This window comes from Dendropsophus ebraccatus, chromosome 7, assembly GCF_027789765.1.
Source record: "Dendropsophus ebraccatus isolate aDenEbr1 chromosome 7, aDenEbr1.pat, whole genome shotgun sequence".
NCBI lineage: Eukaryota > Metazoa > Chordata > Amphibia > Anura > Hylidae > Dendropsophus > Dendropsophus ebraccatus.
The window spans coordinates 96,054,720-96,074,781 of NC_091460.1; the positions used below are offsets into that span (position 1 = coordinate 96,054,720).

Consider the following 20,062-nt stretch of genomic DNA (forward strand, 5'->3'; position numbering starts at 1 on the left):
CTCTACAGGCTGCGCTAGACCCCATATTACATGAACCCTCTGAAATAAAATCCGAAGTGCGCCATATTGGCAACAGGACTGAACACCTAGAGACTGTCATGGCGGACACTGTTTCCTTCTGTGACTCAGTGACGGTGAATTTGCAACATCAGGAGAATCAACTCAACAAATCCTTCCTGCTTATAGAAGATCAGGAAAATCGCAGTAGAAGGAAAAATCTGAGGCTAAAAGGTCTCCCGGAATCCTATGCCCCAGAGGCCTTGCCTTCAGTGATGGCGCAGATCTTCAAGCAACTACTAGGCCATGACAGAGGGGCAGACATAGCAGTGGAAAGAGTTCACCGAGCTCTCCGCCCAGTACCAAAAGCACAAGAACCCCCGAGAGACGTGATATGTGGCCTACTGAGGTATGTGGACGCTGCTGCCGTCCTAAAAGCCCACCGAGACCAAGGGTCGTTGCTTTTTGAATCGCACCCTGTAAAGATATTCCAAGACCTGGCCGCTTCAACTCTCGCTAAAAGACGTGTTCTCAACCCGCTCTTGTAGAAACTGAGAGACCTAAACATACCGTATGCATGGACCTATCCATTCGGTCTCACCTTCCAGCGAGATGGAAAACGCCTAACAATACGCCATCCGGACGACTTGGCAGAGGTATGGCAGCTTCTGGACATAGACCCAATTCCCGTGCAGTCGTGGCTGCCAGTACAGATCTGCAACCATCTCCCTGAGATCCCAAAAATGGTGCCATGGAATAAAGTGGAGAGGATGAAGTCACCAAAGCAAAAGAAAACGGCACGACGTGGAAACCTTCTGCCATCTGAAGACCCGGACTGATTCTTGATAACCTCCATGTGGTGATCTGAAGGCTGACCCAGTCTAAGTCATTTCTTTCTATATACGTTGTTTATACTGCAGGGACTCATTCAAATAGGTTGCATAGTCCTATGTTCCTCTAAATGTTGCTCATTTTGGTTCCATATGTTTGAAACTCTTCTCATTCCCTCTTCTCCCTTCCTCTACCTTACCCCCCTCCCCCCCCCATTCAGACAAAAAAAAAATAAATAAAAAAATCTTATCTTCTCATATCTCCTTCCCCCCCCCCCCTTCCCCCAAAGGTTTTTCCTGTGACACACAGAAGATGTTTAAATGCCTTTCTATCATGTGTTATTAGGCATAGAGTTTCACTATAACACAACAGTTGCCTTATTACATTTTCATGTTACTTATTATGTATCTGTTTACAAGTAGAAAAATCCGACGCGCCGGCTCAGGATGCATTCCACCTCTAAAATTGCCTTATCCTTGGCTGAAACTTGTTTGACTCACAGGTTCTCCCGTTTGGAGCACACTTTTCCTTGCTGCTGTTCAATTTACAAGCCCCACATATGCCCACAAAGGGCCCCTCTACCGCTACCTTGGCTCATATTCACCTTCTTGTCAAGAGGTAGCAGCCCAGTGTGTACCGCTTCCCCCCCCCTTCTCTTTTCTCCCTTTCCCTCTTTTTCTTTCCTATTCCTTGCTGTTCTCTTCCCCCCTCCCCCCCCCCTTTTCCCCCCCTCCCATCCCTCTCCCCTCCCTCTCCCCTCCCTCTCCACTGCCTCACATGGAGTTCTAATTTTACATGTTGTGCACATCACTGTGCACTTAACCCTCATCTTACTAGCCCATGGCTGATATTCTAGTTTCCACGTACAATGTAAAAAGCCTAGGGTCTGCTAACAAGAGGCACCAGGTTCTCACCTTACTAAAGAAAGACAATGTATCAATAGTGTTTCTACAAGAGACTCATTTTAAGCACGACAGATTCCCTAAATTGCCTACTAATCATTTCTCCTCTTGGTATCACAGTGGAAGCTCTAACTCCTCATCCAGAGGTGTCTCCATAGGAATTCGCAAAGACGTCCCCTTCACCTGCAATGCGCGATTTGACTCTGGAGACGTGAGGGCGCTGTTCTTAAAGGGTAAGCTTGGACACACATCTTACACACTAGCAAATTTATACACACCAAACAAAAAACAAGTACCATGGCTTCTGAAAATGCTGGAGGAGCTGAGAGCTTTTGCAGAAGGGCCAATAATTTTAGGAACAGATCTAAATCTAACCCTAAATCCCGCAATAGATGCATCCACTGGAAGCTCGGCGGTGTCACCAAAAGCACTACAGAGATTAATATCACAAATAAGGAGGGCTGGCTTGGTGGACATATGGAGGACTCTCCATCCCCAAGAACGTGACTATACGTTTTTCTCCTCCCCTCATAAAACGTACCAAAGGTTAGACTATCTCTTCCTACATGAAAGCCTTCTCCCATCTGTCACCTCATCCAGCATTGCGCCTACGACGTGCTCTGACCATGCACCACTTCATGTTTCCCTCACTTTATCTAGTCTGCCGAAGAGGAACTGGACTTGGAGGCTTAATGACTCCTTGTTAGACAAACCTGCACATGTTACTTCCCTTTCTACCCAACTAAAAAATTATTTTGACATCAACTTAACCCCAGACGTCCCAGTGACAACAGTCTGGGAAGCCCATAAAGCTTTTACTCGTGGCCTGCTGATTTCATTGGGGTCCAAAGTCAAAGCAGAAATGAGAAAAGAGATTACAAACCTATTAGACAGAATAGCCCTATTGGAGCTATCCCACAAAACACAAAAGTCAATGCAGATCCCTAGTGAACTCACCCAAGCCAGGGAACAATTGAAGGACATCCTAAATAAACAAGCTGCGGCTAAAGCTCTATATTTTAAACAAAAACTGTATGCTCACGGAGACAAAGGGGGTAGGTTGATGTCGGCAATGATTAAGAAACGTAAGGAAAAATCATTTATCCACCATATCACCTCATCTAAGGGACAAAAGCTTGACACAACACCTGATATTGCTACTGAATTTAGCTCTTATTACTCCTCCCTATACAACATAAAGCAGCAGGACCCCGGGCAGGGTAACGATAGACCCAATAAGATAAAAAACTTCCTGGAAACCCTTCACATACCCACCCTCAGTGAAGAGGACAGAGTGACCTTAATGTCTCCCATCACAATCCAAGAAGTGAAGGATATCCTCTTCTCCTTCCCACCCGGTAAGAGCCCTGGTCCAGATGGCTTGCCCATCTCATACTATAGACACTTTCATGAAATATTACTCCCACATCTAACTAATGTCTGCAACTCTCTCCTGCAAGGAGCCCCCCTACACCCCCAATCTTTAGAAGCTCACATTAGTATACTACCTAAGGAAGGGAAGGATCCCTCACTATGCCCCAGCTACAGACCCATCTCCTTACTAAACCTAGATTTGAAGGTCTGGGCTAAAATATTAGCAACTAGACTTAGCCCCTTCCTACCCACGCTTATACACCCAGACCAGACGGGCTTTGTGAAGGGGAGAGAGGGCAAACATAACGCCATAAGGGTTTTACATGCAATGCACTACGCTACGCGACACCGAATACCTCTAGTATTATTGGGAACTGATGCCGAAAAGGCATTTGACAGGGTAGCGTGGGACTATATGGCTGAGACCCTACACAAGTTTGGTTTTCCTCCAGAATTTGTCTCCGCTATCCTGTCCCTTTACTCTAAACCTAGCGCACGGGTAAGGGTAAATGGCACATTATCCCCCCCCTTTGGGATAACAAATGGGACTCGCCAGGGTTGCCCTCTCTCTCCTTCACTCTATATAGTCATGGAAACCCTGTTACAAGCCCTAAGGCAAGCCCCCAAAGTGAAAGGCCTAACAGTAGGATCACATACACACCTTACCGCAGAGTTTGCAGACGACTTGCTGGTGCTTATCACAAACCCGTCAACAGCCTTACCGCGAGTTCAAGCAATACTCGAACTGTATGGACACCTCTCCAACTTCAAAGTAAACTATAGTAAATCGGAAATTCTCAACGTCACCCTGCCCAGAGCCCTCACGGACACTTTAAAACATAATTCACCTTTCCACTGGCCAACAACCTCTATCAAATATTTAGGGATTAACTTGCCCAAGGACCTCTCTCAACTATACGCATTAAATTATCCACCGCTTTATGAGAAGCTTAAGAAGCTAATGCAATCCTTTACTATCCCATACCTATCGTGGATGGGAAGAAGAAATTTGTTACAGACTTATATCCTGCCTTCGCTCTTATACACACTCCAGATGCTCCCCATGGAACTCCCACGCGCCTACCTCATGAGCTGGAGGACATTATTCTCCAATTTCCTGTGGGCCCAAAGAAAACAACGACTTTCCCACGCCCTGCTGTCGCAGAAAAAACATATGGGTGGATTGGGACTTCCGAATGTGGAACTCCTATATCTAGCCATACACTTACAGAGGTGGGTACACGTGGCTTCCAATATGAGCCTTTTGGTTGGACAGGATCTGGAGTACGTGCAAATGGGCGCAAAAGGTTACAAAACTCTTTGGCTTCCCACTAAAGCGGAAATTAGAGCAATTAGCAACCCTCTTCTTAGAGGCACTCTCCAAGTCCGCCTCCATCTGCTTTCCACATCCCCACAACTATCTTCTCCCCCTCCATTAGCACCAGGAATGATACTGCCTTACCTAACTGCGCCAGATTTAACTTCACACGAACCAATATGGGAAAAACTAAACCATATACCCCTCAGCTCTATCTTTTCGGACTCCAAGCCTCCATTCTCTTCGACACTGCTGGACATATTATCACCTTACAAACCAAACTTCCTACAAATGCATCATCTTACGCACACGTTTAATGCCTTTCTCAAATCACACACTGAATGGAGAGAATTGCACTGGTTGGAACGCCTACTTGCCTCCATAGTCAAAATCAAGCATAAGTTAACCAGGTATGTAGACAGTTTACTAAAAGAACAATCCAGGAGCCCCCCGATATACCTTCTATCCTGGGAAATGGACCTGCAGAAAAAATTCACGGACAGAGAACGTGAGATTATCCTATCACATTCACATGGTTTTTACAAATGTGTTAAGACACAGGAAAACCATTTCAAGTTGTTATCTAGGTGGTACAAAACCCCAGAACATCTATATCGTATGGGCCTCTCTGACTCAGACACATGCTGGCGCTGTAAAAAAGACAAGGGCACACTATTCCATGTCTGGTGGTCATGCCCAGATATAGTCCCTTTCTGGACAATGGTGGAAGAGGACATAAACAAAATATTCTCCTCCCACACCAAACTAAACATGGAATTGGTAGCGCTGGGTTTACCCAACAAAACCTTTCCACTTCATAAAAACTCACTGCAGGCTCATCTACTATCTGCAGCAAAACTTCTAATCCCGCTATATTGGCTGAGTCAAGAGATCCCATCCAAACGGCAATGGCTAGAAAAAGTTAGTCAGATCTGCAGGCTGGAGGAACTGACCAGTATTTTAAGCCATACCAGGACCAAGTTTCAGAACACTTGGGCTCCTTGGATAGCATACAGGGACACAACGTTATTGAACTTATGATCTAGAACTCCTCCCCCCCCCCGCCTCTAACCACCCCCCTCTTCATCCTACCCCTCCCCCTCCTCCTTTTACTTACCTCCCCCCCTCTCCCCCCCTCTCCCCCCCCCCTCTACTCCCTCCCCCTCCCACTGGTCTGCCTCCCCCCCCTAATACCCGAAGGGTACACACTGGGCTCATCTCATCACATCACATCTCATCTTATCTCATCCCCTTTCATCTAATAAAGATATACGTGATAACTACGCATTCTGGTACTTAAGGTAAAGCTAACAGTGGATTTAAACTTAGAAGAAATATATAATGACCATAATATGGGACATTCATTATTCTTTACAATCTGTCCTGCGACAGAAATCATGACAACATTACATGACTTCTAACAAAATGTATGACCACGCCAAATATCCTCATCTATCAGAATATGATGCTATCAACCCTACACCAACTAATTAGCAACAAAGAAAAATAACACCTAACTCTCAGCCGTTACTATGTAGTACCAGCAATTATAATACCCTATTGACGCTTTTACGTAGCCCTACCTACTTTGTGGATTGTTTATTGAATACTATGACACTCTCTGTTTAGTCACTTACCCCCCTTTGTTTACCTTATTATTACTGTAAAAACTAAGGTTAAAAAGTTATTTTGTTTCCTATGTAACTGCGATTTTATTGGAAAATAAAAACACAGATTTGAAAAAAAATATAGTACATTAGCAGGTAGCTTTATTGCCAGATGCAAAAATCAGTAGAAAAGAATTATACCTGGAATATTTCAAACCCATATATATCCAACACCCCAATGCTGAATTCTTCATGGGGTTTTTGCATGGCCTTGTTAATAGACTATAAAAGAAGAAAATAAGTTTGAATAAATTGGAGTATTTTCAGTCACATATTGTTTTTTGTTTCTCTAAACAGTAAATTTTGTTAGACACATTTTTATTATTTTCTTACTTCTCACCTCAACCAGAAAATCAAAAACTCTCGCATACAGAGCTTTTGATAGAGCATCTCGTGTATACGTGGCCTGCTCCACATTAAGGGTGACTGTGATGGACTCAGACCGTCCTCCCCACTTGCTATCCATCTTGCGGCTGGTTAGTTTACCATTGAGGCGATCTTTGTCTATGCCAAGCAAATAGGCAGGGAAGGCCAAGACTAGAACATAGTAAGAGTCATGATGAGGATAAAATGAGAATGGTTGTGAGCTAAGAAGAGAGTAAGAATTATTCTTTAGTAGGAAAAACAAATAAATACAGCAAATGATTGTGTTGGACATTTGTGTCTAGAAGGAACAAAGTACTTTGGGAGTGATACCTTTATTGGTTAACCCTCAAATTGTTATATTCACAAGTAGAGATGAGTGAACTTTTCAGTTTGTTTGGTTTGCTGAACTTTACAGTGAAGTTTGAAGTTTGTCCACTGCTGTCCTGAAACAGGTTGGTTGGAGGTTGGTGGATCAGCAGTGTAAAACTATGACTTCTCTATAGACAGCAGTGGGCGTCATATACAGTGGCATAAAATTATGTTTTTTTTTTACATTTTATCCCTTGTTAGCAGTGCATGTTGGTAGATCAGCAGTGTAGAATTAAGTTTACTCTATAGAGAGCAGTGGGCGTTGGAAGATCAGTGCTTTCTTCCAGGATTATGCTTCCTCCCAGGAAAGTAGTGGACACTTTAAAGTGGCAGTACCATGAGAGGCAATTTATTCTTGATCCTGAGAGGCCTAGTACACAGACCTGGAATAAGCAGCAGCAGTAGCACTTTCTTCAACCTAAAGGGGCCAAGGTCAAATAGTTGGAAGTGGCAGCAGCCTCCTTCACCCTAGGTGGCAGCAACAGCAGTAGCACTCTCTTTGACCCAAATAGGCCAGGACATCATCAAGGATCATTTTCACCAAAGAAAGACACCCAACATTAAAAATATGCAAACACATAGGGGGAGATTTATAAAAAGGGGATTTTTCTAGATGTGGTCTATTTCTGTTTTGGCATGAATAGACTGGTCTATTTAAAGTGCAATTTACTATCAGGGATAAGCCTGGTCTATTTTCTGTGGTGCTGATTTGTTTGGCTCAGAATTGTCTCTAAATAGTCTCAGAATTGTCTCTAAATAGTCTCATTGGCCCTGGTTTGCCTCCTAGGTAATGAGCATTTCCTTCTCCCTTTCTTTTTCAGATAGCGGCATGCAGAGGATTACGTCGAAGTCGTTTGGACTACGTCGATGACCGGCGGACTTTACTGTTCAATAAAATGGTCAACGAGGGGTGTGGGCGTGTTTTTATTTGAATAAAAAAAATTTCTAGGTGTGCTGTGTTTTCTTTCATTACTTTACAGGCTTAGTTGTGGAAGCCGTCTGATAGACGGAATCCATAACTAAGTCGGGGCCTAGTGTTAGCCGGTATAAAATGGCTAACACTAACCCCCCCATTATTACCCCAGTACCCAATGCCACCAGGGATACTGGGAAGAGCCGGGTGCCAGTGGTCCTGGAGCGTCAAAATTGGCGCTCCTGGACTGGGTGGCAGCAGGCTGGTAATATTAAGGCTGGGGAGGGCCTAAACCAATGGCCCTTCCCACCCTAGTGTTACCAGGCTGCTGTTGCTTGGTTTTTAACCCGGCTGGTTATGAAAATAGGGGGGGGACCCTATGCGTTTTTTTTTTTAATTGCGCATGCAATTTTTTTAATTGCCGATGCAGTGCGCTCTGGGGAGGGGGGGAGGAGTTACCTGCTGCTTCTTCTTCCTCCTCCTTCATTGTTGATAGCTGTCCCAGGATGCCCCGGTAAGCCCCGCGGGGGCGGGGCTTACCAGGACAGCTATCAACAATGAAGGAGGAAGAAGCAGCAGCCGGTAACCCCCCCCCCATGGAGATCGCACTGCATCTGCCCCAGCAAGGAAGGGGGGCACTTAACCTCCTTCCTTGCTGGTGCAGATGCAGTGCGATCTCCATTGGGGGAGGGGGTTTACATTCGCTCCACACCCTTTACACTCGCTCCACACTCGCTCCACAGTATAGGTGGTGAAATAGACCACCTCTAGTGTGGAGTGAGTTTGCGACCCATGTGCGACTATTTTAGATAGTCGCACATGATAAATCATGCCTACTTTTAGCGTAAGCTGAAATAGGCATGATCAGTCTAAGTCAGTGACATTTCGCAAAATTTTGCGCAGCTATGCGGGTGCGCAAAATTTTGCGACATTTTCAATCCAAAAAAATGGTCTAAAATGATGATAAATCTCCCCAATAGAAACCATTTTTTTCAATATAAATTAATGTTATTCCAGTATAATTTTTGAGATAAAGGGGACACTGAACTGTTTAAAACTAATACTTAACACATAGTCAAGTAGGATTCCGTTTAAATAGACAGAAACTCCAACAGCAAAAGCAAAATCCATGAGTTGGATAAAGAAAAAGGCCAAGATTTACGCCTATTTCTATAAATAGACATCCTGGTACTTCTTTTTTTTAAAAAAATTGGTAATCTATTCACAAAAAAACTTGTTGAACAAGCTCATACAGATTTTTACAAGAAATGCACACATACTGTATAGACAACAGTTTTATGTTCTTACAATGCACACATTGCACTCTTGCATGAATCTCTTTGCGTGTTTAAAGCTTTTTTCAGCTTGCTTGAACTGGGAAGGGGGAAACCCTGATGGGGTGACCCTCCTACCCTTGTTTTAGAAGTAAGGAAGAGGAAAGCATCCTCAGTGATATATGCCCCATCGTGGGAGGTTAAAATCTTACACAATAGCCTTATTGGCAACCTCTAACTACCCTTATCTTATCTTTAAAAGCCAAGAACATTTATCAGCCACTCACCATGCATGTCCAGGAAAATAGGATACGAATGGTTATATTCCAAGTACCAGGGATGTAATGGATATGATTACCAAGATGGGGAATGTCCTCTTTGTGAACCAAAGTCATGGGGATTTTTGACTTGATATTACTGTTCTTGGGGCATGGGTTGCACAATGCACTTTGCAGAGACATAAAGCTGGTGTGGATACATACAGTATGCCTATGTTGTAAATAGTGTAATTCGGGCAGACAAAAAGGTAATTTATTTGATGTTGGGGTTGTTGATTTACATTATTATTAGATTATGTGGGGTTTAAGGGGAAACACTATATTAAAAAAAAAAGATTAATTATGATTGGCGCATATGGTAATGGAAACTTGGATAGACACTGTCTGTCATGTGCCTGAATGCTGGGTGGTGAATTAGTCCTTTACATCAGGCACAGGCGTGTTAAAATTCGATGCTATCAAGGCTTAATTCATTGATAAATGTCAGCCTCTCCACACCTGGGCAAGACAGCCTTGTCCTGCTAGGTGTTACAAAGGCCCCTGCTGCGCTAAACACCATCTCGGATGCTGCGCTGCTTGCTGGGCATGACAGCATGGACAGAGCAAACTCTGCCAGCTGCGGCCAGATTTATTTTTCTGGCCCAGAACAGCACAGGGTCTGTAATATTTAGGGGCAGAGGTGAGCTTAAGTAAAAAAAAACACTTGGTGTTTCAGCTGCTGATGTTCATTCTGTGTGGATGCTGCTGGCTTGGTTCCTCCCTTGATGGGTATAGAAATTTGCTTATGAGCAAATGCAGTCTCAAGTGGCTACCACTGCTACTACTGCTGCCCCTCATGGCTCCACTACCAGTCATGGGAGTGGCGCACACTGGGTTCCCCCGAGGAGATCATATTGGGGAGAATGGCTGGTTGTGATGCAATGCCTCGACCAAGCAACTGGCCAAAAGTTCGTTCAAAAGTTCACGTTAGCAACAAATTTTTGCTTCACTGTCTGCAGGTAAAAAACATTCAGCCATTTTCCACAGGTATCAGGGGTCAAGCTGCAAGCAGAGTGGCCAGCCAATAGTCATCCCTCCTTCAGATTGTGTCAATGCGACTGTTGGACTGAGCACGCACTTCAGGAAGCACGTTGTCATCCTTGAAAACTGATGGACTGGTCCCCTCCTTGACGATGTTTAAAAGGGAAGTCTCCAGGACATGAAGCAAGTGGATGACATCATTAACGCCATAGTCATTCTGGCTGATGAAAAGAGTTGCAATTGCGAGCAAGTGACAGGCATCACGCATCATCTGCCAATGGGTAACTTGGAAATTCCAGCTTTGTGTGAAACTGCCTGAATGCGTCATGAGGAAGTCTGACACCACCGTTCTCTGCTCAAAGGGCCGATCTAACGTGGAGAGCTAAGATTCATTGTTTTGGCATGTCACAGATCAGCCAATGTTCTGGTAGACCGCACTGCCGTTTAATGAGGAGGAGGGCATTTCATGCAGTACGAGTGGCTGAATTGTATGCACAGCTTGTGTGACATCTTCATCAGCTCCTTCAGTCCAGTGAAGGTAAATAGGAACCTATCACATGTAAAGCAAAGAAGAAAAGGTCTGGAAAAACGGAGAGTGCACCTCCAATATATAATCAAATACACTTTATTCACATCACAATATATAATCAAATACACTTTCACATTATATAGATCAAAGCACACTCTAAAAGCTTTCAACTGGCATTCTGTTAAAGGTTCAATCAAACGCATCAAAAAGTTTGGCCTGTTAACCAACCCCAACTTTTGCAGAAGTTCAAAACAAACCCAGGTTTGACGAGTTTGATTCGCTAATCCTTAATCACAAGCTTTCAACATACATAGACCTCTTCCTCAGTTAAATTTACAAGTTTGTTTACATGTGCAAACTCACTTAACCGCTTCCCTCCTGGGCCAATTTTCATTTTTGCGGTTTAATTTTTTCCTCCTTGTATGGATGGATGATAAGCATTTTTTGGGGTTAGCCACTAGAGGTATCACTCCTAAAGTCCTCAAATACTTTTTTGGGGCCTGCTTTTTAAATAAATGTCCTGATTCACTGAAGGTTATTGGGCAATAAGACACTACCAAGTAGTCTAAACTGGTAAGAGCTAGTTTTGTACACATTTGTAATATAATGTAGATCTTTCTGAACTATTCGAGAAGGCTTAAAGGGGTTATCCATTATTAGAAAAACATGGCCACTTTCTTCCAGAGACAACACTACTCTTGTCTCCACCTCCAGCTCCATTCACTTCAGTGGAACAAAGTTTCAAATCCTTAAAGGGGTTATCCAGTGCTACAAAAACATGGCCACTTTCTTTAAGAGACAACACAACTCATGTCTCCAGTTCAGGTGTGGTTTGCAATTAAGCTCCATTCACTTCAATGGAAGGCTACGTTCACGCAGAGCAAAAGGGGCGGATTACGCGAGAAAATATTTCCGCCTGAAATCAACTGACGCTGAATTCCGAGCAGAATATAAGCAGAATGTAAGCAGAATCCCTGCGTATTCCGCTAGGAAAGTGTTCAGCTCGTAATCAGCTCTTGACAAATTCAGCGCGGAATATTTGAGGAATCCATGCTAAATCTGCATGCATTCAGCGCTGAAATTCAGTGAGTATTTGGCGAGTAAACTAGACTATACCAGAATATATACTAGAATCCTCCTCCCCACCCTTTTTTCCCCCATTTACGCGCTGATTCTGTGCGTAATTTCCGCTTGTATTACGCTTGTATTCCTCACTGAATACGCGCATATTCCGCGCTGAAACAGAAAATCAGAGCCCCATTGGTTTGTATAGGCTTCCGCTAGCGGAAGAATGAACATGTTCATTCTTCTGGCGGAAAGCGGATTAGTTCAGTGCGGAAATTCCACTGTGTGAACTGCAGAGCAGAATTTCCTTTCAACACAATGGAAATTAGCTCTGCACCTATTTTAACGGCTGAAATTTCAGCGCTGATTCAGCGCAGAAATTCAGCTGCTTTTGCTCTGTGTGAACGAGCCCGAACTCAGCAGCAAAACCCCACCCAAGCTGGAGACAAGAGTAGGGCTGTCTCTGGAAGAAAGTGGCTATGTTTTTGTAGCGCTGGATAACCCCTTTAACCCAAACTGGAGACAAAAGTGGTGCTGTCTATGGAAGAAAGTGGCCATGTTTTTCTAAGGCTGGATAACCCTAAGAAGTGTGTTCAAGAAAGAGATATCATATTGCAGCTGTTGTTGCTGACAGCTGTCAAAAGGACATCACTTTTTTTAGAGAATTTAAAACCTGAGTGATCTAATAAATTAAAGGAAATAGCACTACATGTGCATTTCCCATAATCAGTGTACTGAGTGTGGAGTGATTTTTTTTGTGCATTTTGGAATCAAGTGAAACAGTACTACTCACGGTCGGTACACTCTACCATTGCATAATTCCCCTGTTCTTGAAAGCTGATATTTCCAAGATGCAAGATTCCTGCTGCTATTTGCAGGACCAGCTGTTGCTCTTCCCATAGAATACCAATAACCTGCATAGCATTCTGTGAGAAACAAGGGTGAAAACAATGACTTGGGGTGAGAGTTGAGAGAGTTGCATGCTAGACCAAGGGTCCCTTAACATGCAGCGATTTGTCTGCCATTGGGGCTGCAAACGAGCGCTCACCTGCAGTGTCTTTACACAGCATGAGAAATTCTTCTATCATTCGTGCAGCCCTGGAAACTGACAGTACGGATATGTATATATGATATACTATACATATAGGATATGTATATATATGTGCTGCCAGTTTCCAGATCACTAGCAGTGTATACAGTAACTTAGATCAGTGTCGCTTGTGATCCAGCTCTCCAGTCCTCAAGCCACTGTCTGTATATTTGGGCTCCTCCTCCGGCTGTCAATCATTCTGCAAGAGTTGGGGCCTGAAGTTACAACTGATGGCCTGAAAACTTGACAGTCAGATTACAAGCAGGGCGGCTGGTAAGTATACACTGCTTGTGATCTGGAAACTGACAGCACTGATATATACATATTCTATATGTACAGTATATCCTACATATATATTTGTGCTGTCAATTTCCCAGTTTACTATTATCGGCTGCACAATACACATTACTTTGTAATATAACTGTATTAAAGTATCTTTTTTTTTTGTACACATCCACTTCCATCCACATGGCCCCTATCATCGCTCACTGTGCTATAAGCAATCACTGCTCCTTCTGCAGAGGCTGCCGGACACAGCAAATGTGACAGACAGCTTCCCCCTGGGTGCTGCATATAAGAATATACAGTACATGAAGGGGAACGGGACCCTGCTCTGTATAATGCTGTTCAGCAATGCAAAATCAGAGCAGGGGATGGGGAACTGACGAGGCTTAACCAGGCCTACAGTTCCAGAAAACAAACATTGGTGGCAGCAGAGGGGACCATGTCGCCCCTTACTGCTGCTAGTCAACATAAGTGCATATGTACATAAGAAACTATACCCACAAAGTAATATAACCTACTTAAAGCAATGTATAAAACATTCATTTTTGGTCTTCGGAGTACCGTTTAATGGAATACACTGAATAGTCCAGATTGAGAAAACTTACCATTGTCTCACCGAAGTCATTCTTATCATCAGTTCCTTCAACTTTGTATGTTTCTGACTGATTCAAGTAGAAATAGTAATTAGGAGTCATGATGCCCAGATTTTGCTTTTGTTCTTGGGAAGCCCCCTCTATCAGCTGGTAAAGACAATATTAGGGTCACACTCAACACCAATGAAGTTCTCTTCTACACCACAACATTGCTTTTACAAGATTGAAATCATTTACCAATTCTACCTCAGTACCAATATAATATCAGAAACTTTACCTGATAAAAAACATGGAAGTTGCGCTCATTTTCGTTTTGATTGACAACACGAGATTTTTCCAGAAGAAAATTTGATATTTTACCTCCATCAGGCTCTCCCCCACGGCTGAATTGTATCTCAAAATATTTACCCTGCCACAAATAAAAATGGTGTGAAAGAAATTTGTAGAAATCTGAATTAAATGGGCACTATGGCAACCCCCCCCCCCCAACTTTCAGATCAACTGGTGTCAGACAATTATACAGAGTTGTACTTCTATTTGAAAATCTCTAGTCTCTCTTCTAGTACTTATCAACTGCTGTATGTCCTGCACAGCACACTGCATTCTCTACCTGTAATGCTGATATCGGAATACATTTTTTAAATAATTTTTTCCCCCTTTCCACACACATATTATGATCAAGCATCTTTTATCTTTGAAGTTGATTCCCACAAAAAGGACTTTATCCGATATTATCTTACATGGGATAAACTGTTCATGCCTTGTTTTTTTGTGCAGGTGGGATTGGCAGTGTCGGCTTTTATCCTCTCTGCTGTTTAGCATTATCTATTTGTGTTACTCAGGGGTGAATCTAGCCTCTCTGCTGCCCGAGGCGAACTATAGGATGACGCCCCCCCCCCCCCCCGGTCAATCCGCCCACATTATAATCCACTACTGCCCCCCCCCCAACTGCTGTCCCCAATAAACATAATGTTTGGTCCCTTGCTGCACAGAGGATGTCAGGAGAGGAGGGGGCTGATCTTATAGGGGAGGTCACAGCCACACAGAGGAGGTCAGGAGAGGAGGGTGCTAATCCTATAGGAGAGGTCCCAGCAGCACAGAGGAGGTCAGGAGAGGAGGGTGCTAATCCTATAGGAGAGGTCCCAGCAGCACAGAGGATGTCAGGAGAGGAGGGTGCTAATCCTATAGGAGAGGTCCCAGCAGCACAGAGGATGTCAGGAGAGGAGGGTGCTGATCTTTTAGGAGATGGTCCCCCTCTTCCCCCCTTATAGATGGACCCCCTCTTCCCCCCCTTATAGATGGTCCCCTCTCCCTTATAGATGGCCCCCCTCTCCCCCCCCCTTATAGATGGTTCCCCTCTCCCCCTCCCTTATAGATGGTCCCCCTCTCCCCCTCCCTTATAGATGGTCCCCCTCTTTCCCCTCCCTTATAGATGGTCCCCCTCTTCCCCCCCTCCCTTATAGATGGTCCCCCTCTCCCCCCCCCCCTTATAGATGGTCCCCCTCTTCCCTCTCCCTTATATATGCCCCCCCCCCTGCACAGCAGATAAAACAAAAAACAGCACACAACTCACCTGCCATCCGTTCCCCCGTCGAGCCTCTCTGGTCTGGTCCCGGCTGATGTGCGGCTGCCCGGGGTGTCCCGTCCTGTCCCCGGCAGCGCACGCATCAGAGAGCTCCCCGTGCGCCTGTGGCTGTGACTTCCAGTGCACAGGGAGCTCTCTGATGCGCGCGCTGCCGGAGACATGATGAGACAAACCCGGGCAGCCGCAGATCAGCCGGGGGACTAAAGGCTGCATTCCCACGTTCCGTGGAATGCCGATACCGGAGACCCCCGAGCCCGGACAGCATCTGTAATTAGATGCTGGGAGCTGGGGAGACTGTATTCATAAGCGCTGCGCTGTAGTAACAGCACCGCGTGGCTGATTCATTACACCGCGGCGCTTATGAATACAGTCTCCCCCGCTCCCAGCATCTAATTACAGATGCTGTCCGGGCGCGGGGGTCTCTGGTACATGGTACAATCAGTGGCGGATTATAATGTGGGCGGCCGCCCGAACCGCCCATATTATAATCTGCCACTGAATGCCGCCCCTAGTAAGCTAATGGCGTAGCTAATGTCTCTTGGGCCCTGGTGCAAGAGGGCAACTTGGGCCCCCCCTTTCTCGATGCTATTGGTATATATATATATATATATATATATATATATATATATATATATATATCTCAAGACTGATATTACCAATAATACCAGTATACAGGAAATATTATCACCGCCATACTGTTACTAAACAAATTCTGTTTACTGAGACCAATATTGCCAATATTACCATTACAAAAGGGGAAATATTACCGCCACACCACAACCATCACCACCATATTGTTACTGACCAAATCCAGTATACTAAATCCAATAAAACACAGTACCAGATAACAAGTAACAAATAATACCACCTCATAGTGACTAACACCACCGCTGCTACTGAATATAATCCTCTGTACATAGACCAATATCACTTCATACAGTCATATAGAGGTGGACGCACTGTACACAGGATCTATACACCATATACATTACAGTGCAGTTATATCAAGTGACTCACAGGGGATGTCTTCTCTGATCGGAGTTCCTCCCTTTTCATCTTCTCCATCTGTTGTGGGCGATTTTGAGAACTTCTCTGGGCCACGAATCCACAGAATCTGCCAGACAGACATATTAGGCTCCTCACACTGACACCATCATCTCTCTAAAAACTGCACATCTGTACTGTCCCCTTTACACCCTCATTTAGTAGGTAGCCCTGACACTATGTGACCCCCCTTAAAGTACATGCCCCCCTCTGTGCATGCCCTATTGTATACACCCCCCATGTAGTCCACCTTATAGATGGCCCCCAATTTTTCCCCCTTATAGATGGCCCCCTGTGTTGTCCCTCTTATAGATGCCCCCCATGTTATCCCCCATATAGATGGCCCCCCATTTTATCCCCCTTACAGATGCCCCCCATGTTGTCCCCTCCTCCTGCCCCTTTATCACCATACTACTACCCCTTTCATCCTCCTGCCCTTTCATAATCATACTACAAACACCTCCATCATAATACTACCACCCCCTTCATCATCATACCACTACACCCTTCATCATCCTCTTGTTCCTTAATCATCATACCACTACACCCTTCATCATCCTCTTGTTCCTTAATCATCATACCACTACACCCATCATCCTCTTGTTCCTTAATCATCATACCACTACACCCTCATCATCATACCACTACACCCCCCATCATCCTCTTGTTCCATCATCATACCACTACACCCCCCATCATCCTCTTGTTCCATCATCATACCACTACACCCTCATCATCATACCACTACACCCCCATCATCCTCTTGTTCCATCATCATACCACTACACCCTCATCATCATACCACTACACCCCCATCATCCTCTTGTTCCATCATCATCATCATACCACTACACCCCCATCATCCTCTTGTTCCATCATCATACCACTACACCCCCATCATCCTCTTGTTCCATCATCATACCACTACACCCCCATCAATCTCTTGTTCCATCATCATACCACTACACCCCCCATCATCCTCTTGTTCCATCATACCACTACACCCCCATCATCCTCTTGTTCCATCATCATACCACTACACCCCCCATCATCCTCTTGTTCCATCATACCACTACACCCCCATCATCCTCTTGTTCCATCATCATCATCATACCACTACACCCCCCATCATCCTCTTGTTCCATCATACCACTACACCCCCCATCATCCTCTTGTTCCATCATCATCATCATCATACCACTACACCCCCCATCATCCTCATGTTCCATCATCATCATATCACTACACCCCCCATCATCCTCATGTTCCATCATCATACCACTACACCCCCATCATCCTCTTGTTCCATCATCATCATACCACTACACCCCCCATCATCCTCATGTTCCATCATCATCATCATACCACTACACCCCCATCATCCTCTTGTTCCATCATCATACCACTACACCCCCCATCATCCTCATGTTCCATCATCATACCACTATACCCCATCATCCTCTTGTTCCACTACCATACCACTACACCCCCATCATCCTCTTGTTCCACCATCATACCACTACACCCCCATCATCCTCTTGTTCCATCATCATCATACCATTACACCCCCCCATCATCCTCTTGTTCCATCATCATACCACTATACCCCCCATCATCCTCTTGTTCCACCACCATACCACTACACCCCCATCATCCTCTTGTTCCACCATCATACCACTACACCCCCATCATCCTCTTGTTCCATCATCATCATACCATTACACCCCCCCATCATCCTCTTGTTCCATCATCATACCACTATACCCCCCATCATCCTCTTGTTCCACCACCATACCACTACACCCCCATCATGCCCTTTAAAACAAAAAAATCTTTACTCACCTGAATGGTTCCTCTAGTCTTCTTGTCAGGCGCGCTGGCGGGCTTACCGCGGCTGGGGGGCGGGGCTTCCAGCAGAGGGGGCAGAGCTTCGAGGGACCTGTTTTTTTGCCCTCAAGATGCTCCCAGCCCCGCAAGTCAGCCGGGGGCCGTCCCAGCCTCCTCTTGTGATCGCAGGCAAAACATTGCTTGCGGTCACAAGAAGGAGTGGGATGGGAGCAGTACAGTGGCAGTACAGAAGCGGCCCGGTCGTGCTGCGACCGTGGTAGCTACGCCACTGAATGCCGCCCCCATGATAACAGCTGGTGGCGCCGCCTGAGGCAGACGACTCAGGTCGCCTCATCATTGCGGCGCCACTGGTGTTACTGCATCATTTTTGTGCAGATGCTGCAGTACAGCAATGACACTCCAACAAGTGTGAACACAGCCCTAAATTCTCTGTAGACTTTTGCGCAATCAGCGAAAGTTGAAACACCTGCTGAGACGAGCAGACTGAGACTAGCAGACACACACAATGTGAGACAGAGGCATGGAATATTTGTCTCCTAAGGGGGGACAACAGAAAGAGCAGAAGACAATGTAGATTAACACGAAGGCAATTTTTTTTCACTTCCTGGATTTCCATCAGCTACCAGTGTGTCAGAACCATACAGATACAGTAATACATTGTATAGACACACCTATATAACTTTTAATGTACTTTTAATAGAAAACAAGTTTTTCTTATCCGGAGTTCCCCTTTAAAATCTGCATGACTTTCTGACACCAGTTTATTTGAAAGAAATTAAATCCCCCCTTTAATTAAAAAGGTATATGTAGACAAAATGATGAAACTAGAAAATACAACTTTTCCCACAAAACACTAGTGCTCATACAGTTACATAAAAAACAACCTTTAACAAGGAAAAATGTAATAACCAGTCATTGATTTATTCATACATTTTCAGGAGGACCAACAGAAGAACAGGATGCTGCAGAATTCTAAGAAAAACTATTATATGGTGATTGCAAGTAGTTACTTAACAGATAACCGGTCATCATTGAAGGCACCAGGGTCAGTTATCAGTTAGGCATAATCTATGTTCTATAACATATGGACATAGTTCTATCAGCCCACGATGTTGTGTATAAATGGAGAATTTTCCTTCCTATATTGTAATACACTAGATTTTTCAACTCTAAACCATTGTGGTATATGTCAGAAAAACATAGAATGGCATGCCAACATATACTGTGGGGTACACACACTCTGCCTTGGCCCATGACTGGCTTAGCAGACCTTACATGTCATGTCCCAGGTCCCCACTCAGCAGTTGGTGGCTGAGAACCAGAACGGAGGACAGCAAACCCCAGTAGAGTTAAAAGATTTTTAAATCTCAACTGCAGACTTCTTCACAATAGACTAAAAGTCTCTTGATGGCCCTCACACTTTTCTGGCCTCCAAAGAAATGGCAGAAAAAATGCCAAAGTGGTGCATGGTGTTTTTTTTTCTTCATACATTTGCATTTTTTCTGGAGTATTATCTAGTGATGGCCGAACTTCCATTTTTTCTGCCATCACATGACACAGTTGCAGAACCAAAAGGGTGAAAAACGCCATTACAAAAAACCCATACGCACAGCAATAGCATTTTGAGATGACCAGAACAGTCCCACTTAAGTCTATAGAAAAAAAATTCCACTGTTTGCAAAAAAAAAACAAAAAACACCACAACCTCAACATG

The 20,062-nt window shown here is 44.5% G+C and overlaps 1 protein-coding gene across 2 annotated transcripts in view; it reads right to left on the reverse strand.

Moving 5' to 3' along the window:
* Positions 1-20,062, reverse strand: part of MYO1F (myosin IF) — a 228,107-nt gene that overhangs the window by 90,755 nt on the left and 117,290 nt on the right. For both annotated transcript variants that reach the window (XM_069976647.1, XM_069976646.1), the window contains exons 7-11: positions 14,149-14,280; positions 13,884-14,018; positions 12,697-12,829; positions 6,430-6,626; positions 6,231-6,311 (exon numbers count right to left, since the gene is read on the reverse strand). In XM_069976647.1, the coding sequence (XP_069832748.1) occupies positions 6,231-6,311; positions 6,430-6,626; positions 12,697-12,829; positions 13,884-14,018; positions 14,149-14,280 (678 nt within the window). The remainder of the gene's footprint in view (positions 1-6,230; positions 6,312-6,429; positions 6,627-12,696; positions 12,830-13,883; positions 14,019-14,148; positions 14,281-20,062) is intronic.